This window comes from Zootermopsis nevadensis, unplaced genomic scaffold (assembly GCF_977971745.1).
Source record: "Zootermopsis nevadensis isolate Lab colony 2312 unplaced genomic scaffold, Znev_1.0 Znev_ptg000061l, whole genome shotgun sequence".
Classification (NCBI taxonomy): Eukaryota; Metazoa; Arthropoda; class Insecta; order Blattodea; family Termopsidae; genus Zootermopsis; species Zootermopsis nevadensis.
Window position 1 is genome coordinate 237,207 of NW_028259192.1, and position 16,001 is coordinate 253,207.

General features: G+C 34.2%; 1 protein-coding gene across 5 annotated transcripts in view; it reads left to right on the forward strand.

The window, feature by feature from the left end:
• Window positions 1-15,231, forward strand: part of RhoGAP71E (Rho GTPase activating protein at 71E) — a 44,067-nt gene extending 28,836 nt beyond the window's left edge. For all 5 annotated transcript variants that reach the window (XM_087340462.1, XM_022057362.2, XM_087340464.1 and 2 more), the window contains one exon: window positions 869-15,231. In XM_087340462.1, coding sequence (XP_087196588.1) covers window positions 869-1,236 — 368 coding nt within the window. In that variant the 3' untranslated portion in view covers window positions 1,237-15,231. The remainder of the gene's footprint in view (window positions 1-868) is intronic.
• Window positions 15,232-16,001: the final 770 nt, after the last annotated feature.

Sequence of the window (16,001 nt, forward strand, 5' to 3'; positions counted from 1 at the left end):
AATTTGCTTTTGCCTAAAGCAGGGTGTGATCCACATTAGTTGTTATATTGAAAGCCTTTTTCTGGGATATCTTTTATCATGGATGTCTTGGTATTTTAATGTATTTTTCTTCTGTAATATTTCCTTAACATATTATTTCATGGTGTGGTAAAACTTGTTTATTTAGCCAACAGATTTTAACTTAGTCCCACCTGATTAACCATGGTTAACCAGTTCTCAGCATTGCCATAAAACTAACTGCAAAATTCTGATACATTTGACACACGATGTATTAAACAAGCATTTCCTGAATGTACTATTATCTTGGTTTTACAGCGAGTCTGATCTGTATGTGTTGTTACTGTTTCTATATATTTACATTTTAAAACATCTCCATGTGAAGGATTTGATGTTTTCATGTCGGTGAGTCTGAAGATGGCTGTCTTCTGTGTTGTTGCGCATGGCTACATGGCACAACAACCCAGGAGATTGCCTTTTTTAAGTTTTATATTGTTTTAACTTCAAAATATAACAAGCAATTGTTAACTAATGCAATTTTTACTAGACATCTCATACCTTACACAAACTAAGGTGGGAGATTTTGTGAGGATTTGTAATTCAAAATGTTGTACATTTCTTCTTTCATGACAGAATTATAGACATTTTCAAAATCTTATAACTTTCTGCAACAAGAATATGATCAGAAGTTGGATACACTATTGAACTCTATATTGATGACAAATAATTTAGGTAACGGTTCAGACATTAGTGTGGGTTTTTTATTTATATATTTTTTATTTCAAGTCCAGTCATTTTGCTCCAAAAGCCTTTTCTTTCTACATTACAGGCTAGAATGTTTACTGTAGTGTATTCTGTGTTCTTATACTAGTTGATGCAGGTCTGAGTGCAAGTGCAGAATCAGTGAAACGTCCAAGCATCCATCGTTCTTCTAGCAAGAGTGACAGGTCACGCCATCTTCCTCACCGTAGTTCAAGCAGACGCAAGAATAAAGAGAATGGTGCTAAGCAGGCTCAGCCAATAGTGACTCAGCCATCGGATATAATAACTCAACCCCAGCGTAATGGTAGTGATGAAAAGAAATCTTCCCAATTGGATGAAGGAAAAGGAGGCAAGAAAGCTGTTGTAAGTGGAAGGGATGATGGGAGAGGAGTCGTAACTGGGGTGACTCCACAGGATTGTACTGAGATGGATGTGCAAACCTTTCATGTCACGCTGACATATAAACCTAGAATATGAAGGTGTCTGATATCACTGTTACCCCGTGCAGGCCTTGAAAGCATGTAGTTTTAGAGCACAGTCTTTTAGAGGTGGTCTGTGTGAACAGTCGCTTGGGAATATTAGTGATGCTGTTGTATGATAAACGTTGCCATGAAGATGCGAATGGAACGCAGCCCATGTTTCAATCCTTTTAACACTTTATGATACTTGCTGAGACCCAAACAAATTTTGTGCTGCAGTGTACTCCTTTGCATTCCTTCTTCATATACCAGGTAGTATACTCTGATCAAGTTTTTGCTAACTGACCAGTTGTCCTGACTGATTTTGCCCAGCCCCTCCATACAGTGCTGTGCCTTCCACATACTTTATAATTCATCTTGCAAAATCTTATTATTTCCTTTTTTTTTGTGCTATAAACAAATGCAGTTAACAAAGCATCAAATATCTCAGAAGTTGAACTTACGTTAGACCGCAGCCATGTTTAGCGTCTCTCACCCTATCATCACTGCTGTCATCTTATTTATGATTCAGATGTAATGGAACTTGCCCACATAAAATAGATTTGAGTATTAATGAGAGCTTGCAGAATCATGTGATGGGTGTAAAATCTTTAAGTTGTTAACTTGCAATTACTGTTTCACTTACAAGCATTGAAAGTATAAATCTGAAACTTGTTTTACTGTTGCACAGATTTCTACACGTTCAATACAAACCTTGTGATGGATTCAGTGTGTTCCTGCTTGAAGGTGGTGGTACTGCATCTTGATTAATACCAAACCACCTCTAAATGACTAGCCTCAGTTACAGCTCTTTCTTTTTTGATAGCCAGTGAAGCATGTGCGAATAATTTTGAAGAAATTAATTGATATTACTTTTGCACTTTATCGGTTTTTTGTATACACATCACTTTATAAACCTTCTTTTAAAAAGACTGTTTAAAGTAATATGTTTGCTAGATCTGTGCTATGTGGTTGTTCCCAGTTGATGCTGTTCTTCAAAGACGTAGCAAGCCTTAGAACACTGTATTTTTCTGTGTTATATTTAAGTTACATTCAACAACAGATGAGTCCTTTTTAATTCAAAATTACATTAACTCACGACGGCTTGCGAGTAATTCATCGTGTGTATATTTTGTTTAATAAAACACTGCACTGTTTATTTGTAATATTGTATGGAAGAATAGTAGATCAGCAGCAAAAAATATGACAAAAAATGGGAGAACACAAAACATGTTCAGACATACATATTCTTTAATTTTATTCTCATTTGACAGCAGAGTTCTGGGATCAAATTTCCTCTTTCATGTGCATTAATTGTGCGTGTTTGAGTGTGCAGGGAAGAATATATGGTTAAAACATTAATTTAACTTGAGTATATCTAAACACAACAATTTAATATACATATTTTATGGCTCTGAAACTTAGGTCTGTGTTGCCAACCAAAAATGCCATTTAATGAAGACTGGAGTCGGTGTATCATTCATGTTCTCAGAGAATGGAATGTCACTAAATAGAGGGCTGTCATGAATAGGAAAACTTAGGGAAGTGCTGAGTCAGGTTAGAAGTGTTCAGAATAAAACATCCACATCATTACTTAATTGTACAAATAATGATCACACATTTTAATTTCACATAAAAGGAGACCTGATGCCAATTAAATTGACTCAGTGTTGCCTTATTCACATTGTGATGTTATTTCTCCACCAATCAGAAACTGTTTTGTGTGTGCCTTATGCTCTGTATTAGTGTAAGAGGTTTTCATTGTTTTGGACTTGTACCCTGTAGGTGGAGGCAGACATTCCTCTGAAATGTCACTAACCTTTTCCACTATTACATTGTGTCTGAACCCAGAAGAAGAAACATGAAATTTTTCAAGATCATTGAAAACCTAAAATTTTACAAAATGTATTACATGTCATTCATTCTGGTGAACTGATATTTATTTGTAATCATGTATCTTAACGTATTTCCATATTCTCATTTATACATATTCGGTACTGTTAGCTTCTGATGCATTTCATTATGTTATAGCCCGTTTCAGGCATCAGCGTTACAGAACTGAATATAACATACATCACCCTTTTGTTCACGTTTATCCACGCAAAGTCACATTTCTACAGTAATATACCGTTCTTTTTTGTGTTTGTTGATGAAATTTGTTCATCACTGCTAGGAATGCAGTATCTTTATGAACATGATGCCAGTGTGAAGAAAGGAAAATATATTATATATAATTATAACAACATACGCTTTTGGTACAAATATGAAGAAAAAAAAAAAGTGGTGAGCAGGTTCTTATTGAAAAAGTTTTATAATTATTTAGCTGACCAAGAGATTCCCCATATTTTGACCTTGAGGTTCATCAGCTAGTTCACAGAATCTCAGTGGACCCCAGTCATAGCTAGTCCAGTGCTGTTTATATTTTCCCAACCTATTTTTCAAAGATCTGTTTTAATATTAATATCACTTCAGGCTTTTGAAGCAAACATTTTAACATATTTTGTATTCATCTCATGCTCCATCTCCTGTCCATTCATATTGTTTTATAATCACCGTAACAACTAGTTATATTCAGTTTTGTACTTGTAAAAACTTAACCAAAATGCATCACATTTGGGTTCCCCGGATTCCAATGTGTGTTAGCCTAAAATAACAGCTCTCAGACTTGGACATGTTTAAATGAAAATATGGAAGTAGATGCATTTTTATTATAAATAATCAAAGTTTGTTCACATCACAAGATGGTTTCATTTCTCTGGTGTTTACTGCATTTTGTTTCTAAACTTATGCAAAGCACAAAAGATTTTAGTGACAAAGCACTTAACAAATTGAAGACTCTAGGACACTTAAATCAAATAAAGTTATTGTTTATATTATAAGGCTGTTGCATAGGGCCTACGAGTCAGACAGGCCAACAAATATTATTTAATTGGGTGGTCCGTTACCTCCCAGCACAGAGCATATTCTTTTGGGTTTGATGTCAGCTTTAATGTTTGTTATAATCAGTGCCAGTTAATCAACCAGAACATTTTTTCTCCCTTCCAGTTCAGCAAACGTAATATTTATTCCTATCTAAATAACCTCTGTAGTTATTATAGTTGGATTAAGTAATCTGAGCCAGTCAATGTTGATATGAAAACTACCATCAGTATTTGCGTCCTCTATTTTATTTTATTTTATTCAGTTTTCAGTTCAGTGAGAAACTAGTATTTTAATGTAAGAAACTCATAATCTCTGATTTTATTGACTTTACAAACTTTATGGGTAACACCATCATCAGTATCTTTCCCACACTAGGTGTAGCTAGTTTATTATGTTTATTACAAAACAGAACTCAGTAATGTATTTATTCTACAGAAAATCCCATAACTAATTTGGCCAGTGTATTATTACATAAATCTTATTATTTTTACAAAATTGAATTTTCATTCTTATGTTCCTCAAAATCTGATAAAATGACAACACCTTTATGAATGTGTAATTAAATAGAAATTCATGCTCCAAAAATATTCATGATTTCAGTTGCATGCGATTTCTTGATGAGTCCTGTTTTCTCTTACCTTCAGAATATAAACTGGGGGCTGTAAAGTCTCTCAGAATTTTATTATTTCCGAGTGAAATACATATTTGAAATTTTTGTTATTTTGTCACTGCAAAGTTAAAATTAAGAGAAATATTGTCTACAGGATTCTCTCCATTGAGTTCAAAGCATGTATTTAAAAACAGTAGTTGGGTTCTAAGATGCCAAACATAATTAAATAACTCCCTGGTAGCAGAACCCGCAGGTCCAACACCTCAGCCCACCTCCCTGAGTTCACTGTCCTCACTATGCTAGGTGACCCATACAATTTACGCAGCTCCTCGTTATGCAACATTCTAAATTCCCCAGTTTTTTTCATCTCTCCTAGGTCCAAATATTCTCTTGAGCACCCTGTCTTCAAACACTTGTAATCTATGTTCTTCGTTAAGGTAAGAGACCATGTTTCAAAACCATACAAGACAACAGGCAAAATTATTGTTTTGTATATTCTTACCTTCAGTGTTTTGGATAGCAAACGAGATAACAGTTTTTGAATTGAATAAAAACAAGCATTTCCCATGTGTATTCTACTCTTCTCATCATGGACCTCATTTCCATTTGTTACTTAAATTTTGAAACACTTTCAAATGATGTGTTACTTATAATTATGTTCTGCCACATTACGCCCATGTATTTACTTCTAGGCCTATTTCTTTGCTAGCCTGTAGGAGATTCTCTGCATTCTTGGTTATGGTGCCCAAACCACCCCCCAGCAAATTGACATCATCATCATAGGCAAGTACCTGGTGCAGACCATTCAATTTGAACCCTTCCTGATGACATGTTATAGAGTAAAATTAAAAATCATTGGAGATAAAGCATCCCCCTGTTTGAGGCCATTTTGTACTGGGAAAGGATCTGACAGGTTACCTATACAACCTCTACTAGATACCCCATCCATACACATCTTAATTAACCTAACAAGTTTCCTTGGTATTCCAAACTCAATCAAAATGCCATACAGTACCTCTCTTCAAACTGAGTCATATGCCTTCATAAAGTCTACAAATAGTTCGTGAATTATCCCATTATACTCCCACATTTTCTCTAATATTTGTCGAATGCAAAAGATCTGATCAATAATAGTTGACCTATTAAGCAGAATCCACATTGACATCCCCAAAAGTTTCACTTATGACAAACATATACATAAGATAAAATGTGTATTGTATTTAATAAAATACCCTTAGCCCTTGACCAATGGGGATTGCAGATAAACCTATCTCAAAATCATTTGCTCAGAGTTGCTGCACCTGGAACTTCATGTCAGAGTGACCCAATCAGTGCTGTCTAGGATTAGCCAATCATCTGTCTTCATTTAGGAAGTCCTGTCATCTTCACCAGTGGAAACCCTCCTTGTATCTAACTAGTCTCTTGTGTAATTAACTGTAGATGCATCTTTCATGTAATTGTTCATTTTGTGGTCTTTAATACATTCATATTGCTGCTGTTGACATTTTAACAGGTACTACTGACTTTTGTTTATAAATGTGAGGTATTGTTTTCATAAGAAATGTAGTTGGGTCGAAGAGAGATAAACTAGCTGAGGAGATTCATTATTTATTATTTTTAACTTCTTTTCCTTATATATGCATTTATTTATGACATGTGTGATTCTCACACATGTTGTTAATGTCTTTAAATCAAGAACTCCCAACTGGATGTACAGTTTTCATGTGGAAATACAAATACATAAATAATTCTTGAGGGGAAACCATATAGAAAGCAGCTAATTGGAAGACTGAGGTGTGGAAGGAGGTACATTGTAAAAGAATTAAAAACAGAATTTGTTTTAGAGGTGTTGATGGGCTTCAATTCGCTAGCTATGAGAATTTTAGGAATGGGGCAGTGTTGCATATGATGAGGAACAAATACATGAGCAAATGTAATGTATCATCGACAAACCAGCCATCCAGTTCCAGAATCTCTTCAGTCTGGGAATTAAATACAGAGTGCTTATAATAGTGTCTATGATTTCAATCTTCTGTTGCTCGTAGTATGTTTATAGTTTCAATTTGGCACTAGGTTTCAGCCTACTGCACATTATGGTTGCTAAGTAGAGCTGCATTTGTCAGTATTGCGGAATGGTGCCCAGGTGAGAAAAGGCATTTCATGTGTTATCTTTGCTTGAAATACAATCTTTTGCGATAGTGTAGTGACATTTTAAGTTACATTTGAGAGGGTGCCAGCAAGTATGCCATCAGTTCTTGGTTGGTACAAGAGTTCTGTGAACATGGTTGTGTCATACTTTTTCATTGTGTGTGTGTGTGTGGATTTCCATTGCTGTACAGTCTAAAACTGATATGCGTGGAGATAAAGGAATTTTCAAGTGACTTGCCAGATAGTTGTTTTGGTGTGTTAAGTTACCTAATATCACACCAAACTTGATTTCTGCGGACTGCACAAAGATAATTATCTAATGTTTCTAATACCTTCACTTACGGAGAGTCTGCCAGTACTTTTTCTTTCACAGGCACAATCATCATTCATAAAATGCTTATATCAACAAAGAATTTGTGGTTTACTCTGTGGATCTTTCCCATATTTATGCTGGAAGTGTTGTTTCACTTTTATAACAGGTTTCATTTAATGCAATGGTAACGCACAAAACACCTTGTCTTGCCTGAGCATTATTTTGTGATACTGCTGAGTCTAACTCTACCAAGCAGACAGAATGTGCATTTAGCTGTAACCAGACTGAAAGTTTATGAGTTTATCTTTCTAACATGTGTACAGTTCAACTGTACTGCAAATTTGTTGAGTAGCAAAACATTAAAATCGTAGAGACCCATTATGAATACACTTTGTATATTACCCTTTTTGCATACAATATGCATTTATAATGGTTATAGCCATGTTATAAAAATTTAAATATATCTAAAAATATCATTCCATTGAGAAAGAGTGGAGAGAGTGATGGACGTTAATATTGTGGATCATCATCGTTGCCATTGTCCTCATTTTCATAATGATTATACTACTTTTTCTACTGTTAATGTAGGAAAGTTTCAGGTTTAAAATGGGTGTATGTATGCATGTGGTGTGTGCTTTTGTGTGAGTGTGCTTGAATATCATGAAATTGTTAAAATAATTATGTATATGGAAGTTTGGGTAAATGGCAGCTATTTGCTATGCAGGTTTTGAGATTTTTGCTAAGGTTAATGATGCTGTAATAAAATCTGAAGTATGATGCATTCCATGTGGTGAACACATCTGGTCGTAATTCCTTGTGCATTGAATAATCTTACTCTTGTGTTTGTTAGCTTGGATTTCTGTGAAACTAGTATTTGTACAAATTAACAGTTTGGCTTCAGATTTCGGTACCATGAGACACACCGTTGGGTTACAGAACTGTATGGAGGCTCAGTCTTCATGGCTTGAAATAATATATTTCTAATACCACAGATCGGACAGGAGAGATACACGATGTTTTATGAGAGCCACTAGAGTGGAATATCACATGGTTCATAAAGTAGGGTCTGTAAATTTTGTGGGGGGATAGTATTCATGTAATGAGTCGACCACTGACAAAACTTTGCATAATCATGTATTGGTAGGTTCGTGATTCAAATTTCATCTTGGGCAACTTGCTGTTCTGACAGAATTTTTCATGGTGTTCATTTTTTCCTCCATGTAAATGCTAGAATTGCACCAGTGACTGCCAATTTCATCGCTTCAGTTTGTCCAGGCTAAGTACTGTTGGTGCATTGGAAACTGCTGCACACACAAAAATTCATGCTTGGCCTCTTAAAAACTATAATAAATCTGATGCATAACAGATTAAATAGGATCATAGTTATTATCTTATGAATTTACACTATTTTAATAGTGACTTGCTATTATCATTCACTGTTGTGTGGTGTCTCAAGGAGAAATCGTTAGTAGTAGTTGATGCTGAACTAAAAATGAATGGCTGTTTGAGGCCAAAAAACACTGAATTTTCCTGTTCATTCTAAATCATCATTTTGAAATTCATCTATGTAAGTTTTTTGTTTTAACTTTTTAACAGTATTAAATTTGGTATCCAAAAATGGCTTTCCTTGGTTGATCCATATATATGTACTGAAGTTAAGACAAGTAAATTTCATGAACATAGCTTGGTATTTAACCTTTTATGATCAAATACCCTTGCTCTAGAGACAGTATGTTATCATTTGACAACAGATGGCATTATTGTGTGAATGACTTACGGAACAGTTCTCTATAACAAACCTAGTGTGTGAGATTCTGAAATTTGATGTTTTTTAAACGAAATTTGTTGAATGTTTTGCATAAATGATTATGTCCAGATGTGTGCATTCTATTTACTTGTGCATAATTATGTCAACATTATATTTTAATGGAAAGTAAGAAAGTTCTTATCTAATAACGATGAAGGAAAATGTATTTGAAGAGAGAAAATACTTGAGTGAGGAATCCTAAAGATGTATGTGAAGAATAGCTTCTACCCTACTTCAAGTGGAAATGACCTGGACAGAGCCTTGTAGACTATGAGTATTTCATGTATGTCTTTAGTGAACCCTGATTCAAAAAGTCACAGAGCTGAGAGATGTTGGAAGTGTTCTGTACTGGGCAGAGGGAGAGGGGTACAGAATTGAATGCACAAGACTGAAATTATGCAGAGTCAGGGGCAGTTGCATCTTGTATCACTTCCAGCTTCCCTGAGTGAGTGCTCTGTTTCTTTATGTACGGTCAGTATTAAAGTTCTCTGAAACCAACACAGTATATGGGAGTGGTAGCAATTAGGTATGATACAGTGGTATAAAATTACACAGTGCTAAATACAGGTACGCACACTGAATGTAGCATTTGTCTGCATTTAATGCTGTGTAACTATGTACTGATGTATTCTACCAAACCATTACTGCTCCCACATGCCATGTAGGTTTGACAGAACATTTAGATACTTGTATGAACCTAGACAGCAACATTAAGAGTCTGATAACAGGTGTAGTGATGAGAGGAGTCAGGTCTTGAAAATTTGAACCTTTAAAACTAGAGATATAATTTATATGTAAGCAGCCTTTTGCAGTTGTAGGATTAACTTCTTCACAGTCATTTTTTTCTACACAACATGTCATATTGGGTTTTTACAGAATATTACCAAAAAAATTACTTCTTAAAATGTATGGAATTTTAACAGTTCTCACATGTATTTGGCTAAAGTTATGAAATTTGCATAAAAATAGTACAGTACATCGTGTCATGGTACCGTAATAGCATTTTGAGCATGTAAGGTACAGCTCACAGCATTCTTGTAGCTGCATAATGAGTTTTCCTTTAAAAATATGAATACTGACTGTTGATGCAAGATTTATAGTAACGCTTGAAAATTGTCAAGTGTACTGCTGAAATTATGTGCCATAGAAGAAGCATGGGAATTCTTCTCATTCAATTTAATGGCCAGTCTGTCCAGTGATATGAGAGACACAATTTGAGGCATGTTCACTGTGCTGTCTGCTGTGTTGTCTGTGGTTTCATTTAGGGGTTGATAATTCTACCCATCATGGGCAGGTCAATTGAAGGACTGACTATATGGTTTAATTGTGTTATGACACCTGCACAGTGAAATGTGTGTTTCAGAATACGTAATTTGTAAGAACTAGGATAGGCTGATAAACATAGTTTATGTTAAATTTGAGGTTTTCACACTGGTGAGTTTGAAGATGGCTGTCTTCTGGGCTGTTGCACTGTGTAGTCTGATCTGAAATGTCGGTAAACTTCTACCAGACTACACGGCACAACAACCCAGAAGACAGCCGTCATCACAGTTTATGTTGTCGCAGTAACATTCATTTGCACTCATCTGTTTTCTCTTTGTTTAAATTCACTTAGTTGTTGTTTCAACCATTAAAATACATCAACATTAACTAATTGTCTCATCCATAGAAATAATGTTCCAGCCTGCTTGTAAACATTGGCTACTAGAAGCAAAGTTAAAAACACTCTCGTAGTTTTCTGAACATATTTAGCCACAAGTATCAGTATTTATTAAAAATTTCAAGTTTGTTTAATTGGGAAAATGGAGAGTAGTAGTACAGTGTGCACCAGTTGTTCGTTCATTTCGGAATTGTCTGTCTAAGGCAAGTGGCGTATATTGTGAAATGTCGTGGGAAGACCCCCAATGTGATTTATGCTTGTATTGATGTACACAGTGCACAGATAGTTGTGCACATTTATCTGTTCAAATGAAATATTATGTATTTCTAAATATTTCTGGATTGTTTTTCATGTTCTGAACAAGCCAGATCTTGCATATATTATTTATATTTGTGTGTCATCAACAGTCAGTTTCAGTTCCTAAGAATATAAAGCTGCACATACTTCAGTAATCTATAAATATGCTATAAGAAGTAATTTGTGTAGCACAAAGTTGTACTCCTATTTTTCCAATAATGCAGATGTGTCCTTGATGGTTCTTATGTTTCTTGGCATGCTATATTATGCACAAGTAAATGGAAATGTTCATTAAAGTCATAACTCGGCTCCCAGTTATCGTATGGAGCTTTTGGAAGTGCAAGAAAAAAGTAGCTGTTTTGAAAGTATTCAAAATGACTATTGATGTGCATTAATATTCACGTAAGAGGTAAATATTTAGTATTGGTGATGCTGAATGTTCATAACACCAAGAAACTAATAGTACACTTTATACTGTAAATGTAAATTGTACACCCCAACACTTTACCAAAGAGAAACATATAATGGATAGAGGTCTTGGTATTGTTTCTAATTTTTGTCATTTTTCCACTATATTGTCATGTGTGTGCATTTTATCACTTTTTATAATACATATTTACATATATATATATATATTTTGCATAGTAGTACATGCATTTATGCACCAAAGAATTTTTATCATCATGAATGGAATTTATGTGATCTTTAATTAAAACAGTGTTGATTTAATTACTTTTTGTTTCCACATAAGACATACAGTAATTGTTATTAGGAGAGATATTTTGTTGTTATTATTATACTTATTTAATTTTATTCTATATTTCCCACATAAGTCACTTTGCAAATGAATCACTTTAACTAAATTCCATGGTGATACTGTTTCTTCAGTACACATAAATGATAATTATTTCTCTTGTGTGTATCGTACGTTCTGTGAAGGAGAAGAAATTAAAATCATTATTGTTATATCTCAGTACAAAAATTATCTTTTTTAACTTAATTTTTTAAGGAACTGACTGCAGTCGGATGTTTGTAAGTTTAACCTCCACTGTGAGTGCTTCAGTCATCATCCGCCAGAAAACCTATGTTATGTTACACATGTAACATTGTGCATCTTCCTAGAAATAATTGGACACCAAATTACATATGTTCCCTGGTAAAGTGAACCTCGCTCACCTGGAACTTGTTTTATTTACTGTTGTCTTAGCTGAGCATGAATTTATATTTACGTCTATAGCAGGCACTTTTTTTCAATGCAGGTGCATATAAAAAAGACTGGAATATAATTTAAAGCATATTTGATGCTGTGTTTAGCAAAAGATAAAGAGTCAACACATTCACTGCCATCTTGTTTCTGAATCTGTACATGTGACTTATATAAAGTACCCATAATTCTGGAACAGAAAAGTGTCACAAGGGTATCACAAACTTTTGCAGAGTTGGGCAAAATTAAAACTTCTGTTAAAATTTTCTAGTGATTATTCATTTGTTCTGATGCACACTAAATTCTTACTCTAGAAATTGTATAAATTATCATTTCACTTAAGCTTTCAGCAAGTATACCGTGCTTGTCTGGTCTGAAGATTCATATTGGCCATTATGCCCAGTATAGGATTTTGGCATTGTACATAGCAAATTCATTTGTTTCCTTGCTTCCTTCATTAATTGTTAAAAATGTTTTCATTTCTCATTTTGCCACTGAAATTTAATTAAATGTCAGCAGCATCTATAAGAAGAACAAACAACTTTATGCATCTCTGATGTATCTAGGCAGCATATTTTGTCTAGGGCAGTCTGAGAAATACTCTCATAGTCTAACTCACTAATATTGTTTTTAATCTTAATGGAGATGTAGCTATACAAAATGCATTCATCAAATTTATAATTTTGGTTAATGTTTGTTCCATAACGGACATCGATAATGACACAATTTATGCGTTTCACTGGGCAAAATATGCAAAAGAATAGCAAGGCCCTCTGAAATTATGGTAAACTTCTACCAGACTACATGGCACTATAACCCAGAAAGAGCCATCTTCAAAGTAATAGCTTTACTTTGACTGCAGCTGTAGATAATTGAAAAGCACAGTGTATGTATGATGAATGAAACATAGCAGAAAGACGTGAAACATTTCACAAATAAGATTGACAATATTGGGTTGAATTTATGTTTCAGTATTCTGTGTTAGTTGCAGTGGAGGTTGAAAATTTGAATTGTGATGTGTCACAATAGATACCTCAGAATTCCAGTCTATCTTATGAAATAAAAATTTGCTATTAATTTGGTATTGCACTTCAATCTAAGAAAAAGGTATAGGGGTGTCCACAGAGATAAATGACTATAGTAGCTATGCTAAACTTCTGGTTTCAGGTCTCAGAATGTTCACTGGGATCGGACCCAAAATTTAACAATCTTTTTTTATATATATATATATATATATATATAACATTGCACCAAAGAGATGAGAATAGAGTTATGCTTCAACAGTACTGACTTCATCTACTGCATACAAGTAAACAATATTTTAAATATGGTAATTGGTCTTTTTCCTAATTGGCCAGGCATCTGCAGCCTGTGAGTGTATATTAAATCCACATTTTATGAATTTCAGAATTATGTGCAGTATTAATCGATAAACCTTTTTTAAGAAAGTTGGAGATATCCTGCCTTGGCTGTTTATAAGCAAGTGTAAATTCATTACTCTGTGGATATCTTGGAATTATTTAAGAATCAGATGAAAACTTCTATTTACTTATTAGTTTGAAATTGTGATAATGGACTGTTTAAATTTAATGCTAGAATATGACACTTGCTTCATAAAATGTGTTTATAACTGCTTTCTGTTCAGTTTATTCAGTTGAATAACTAAAACTGTGAAAGATCCCACATGTGACTTTGGGATTCACCTGTGAGTTCTGTTCTTTCACTTTGCTATGTCCAAAAGAACCTTGAGTATCCAAAGGCTTGAGTGGATATTTGAAAAAGAAATAACCCATAATTTCACATAAAATCTTTACATGTGGAATAACTCTTGAAAATAATTGTCACTAATGTATTTATTGGTATTGCAATGCTTGTTACAGTGAGCCATATACGGTTTGCTTATGATTTGTTTGTTGTCATTACTGCCATACATTCTGTTTGCAGACCTGCAGGCTGTCTGTTCACTCACATATTTTATATAATTAACCCCCTTGCATCCAAGCATAGTGTTAGAGGTGAATGTAAGAATTTCCAGGCTGTTCTTTAAAAATTAAGTAACATGTAGAAGAGAGAGACTGTATCCAAGGAAGGAGGTAAAAGCTAATATTTTGCGTATTTTTTACCTCTGAATTAGTATTTATGTAAGAATTATACACAATGTGAAAGGTTGTAAACATCAGTTCAAACAGATCAGAAAATACTTCATTGGCTGAATCCACTTACTGGAAGTAACTAAAATACTAACAAGGGTTAAAATAGAAAACCTTTTTGAAGTCCCTATGAGATCTTTGTTTATAGTTCAATGTGACATTACATTTTGCAAACTGAAAAGTGGAAGTATGGAATTCAGACTCTGAAATAAGCTGCCTTTCTCATTTCTCTTCCCTTTTCATTAAAAAATTTTAATGTGTGCAATATATTTACCTTCATTCTGCCTGGGGAATTTATTTTTCTTGTCATAAGTTTTGCTTGTTACTGGGCCACCTCTTAACGAGTCTGTTTAAGCACAGCTAAAATTGTCTGTTTTGTACTCTGAATTTCAACTTGTCAGCCTGTTTCAAGCATAAGAAATAATTTGACCCCAGAGTAATGTTTATTAAATCTTATTTTATCCACATTTAGGATGCTCAAGTTTCTGCTATACATAATTTAGTTTGTATTATAGTGATGATGTACTTGATTTACTTAATGTAAGAATAATATTGATGATGTGATAGATTTATGGAATGGGCAGTTTGACATGGCTGATGGATCTCTATTTTTTTGTTGTGTGTTTTTTATCATGTTTCTTGTATCATGATGTTTGTACAGACAAGTGTGTCATATTTTGACCAGCCCTTGTGAAATCTTCACCAGGGTCTTCAGAAAGAAAACATTCTGTTTATTCATCCACTGCCAAATGGAGTTACATGTATGTAGCCTGTCCAAACCAACAAGACTTATTGATGTCTGGTGGTTTTGATGGTTTAAAATACATAATTAATTTTGCATAAGAATCTAACAAATTTATTACTTTGTGAAAATATAAAAGACTTCATGTATTTTAAGACAAATATTTTTATATTTATTGTGATGCATATAACAGTACCTTAACATTCAGTTGCTTTCCTCCTATTAATGGTTGGGGCTGTAACTACAATGGGATATGATGGTCTGTATATTAATTGTTTATTACATTTGAGTGCAGACAAGGTGTGAATTAATGGAGAAAACCTTTGCTTTAAGTTTTGAATTTACTGATATTATGTAATGTTTACTGTACAGTCTTTCTTCATGAAGTGAACTAACATAACACCTTTTATATTCCGGAAAATGGTTGACATTACCTTTGTGGGACATTACCTTTTTGTGTGCCCAGTAAATTTTAATATGAGGTTTTTCAACCACCTGCAATCTTATATGCTACAAAGAAATTAACAGTAAAGGTTTTCGGCATATACAAGGTAAACTAGACTAACATGCGTGCTTCCCACCTTCTGCAGGGAATGCAGGTCATGAAATGAGCGGAAGAATTCAGTTGCAGGGCAATTAAATTGAACTGGATGCAGCATTGGTATGGTCCTAATACTAAATAGATTACTACACATATTTCTAAGAACAGAGTGGTGGTTGTAGTAGTATTACACGACAGGAAGGTAGGTTATTAATGGTTTGATTCATAAGATATTTTTAATCTGTTGGGTGCTCTGGAGTGGATTATTTTTACAAAATGAAGTCCTGCAGCCAGGGAATTACCCAAGCCACTTGTGATGGTAGAATTATGTTCATCAGATCCTGTGTATGTGGGGTAGATGTGGCCAACTCTGGATCCTCCTTTATTTCT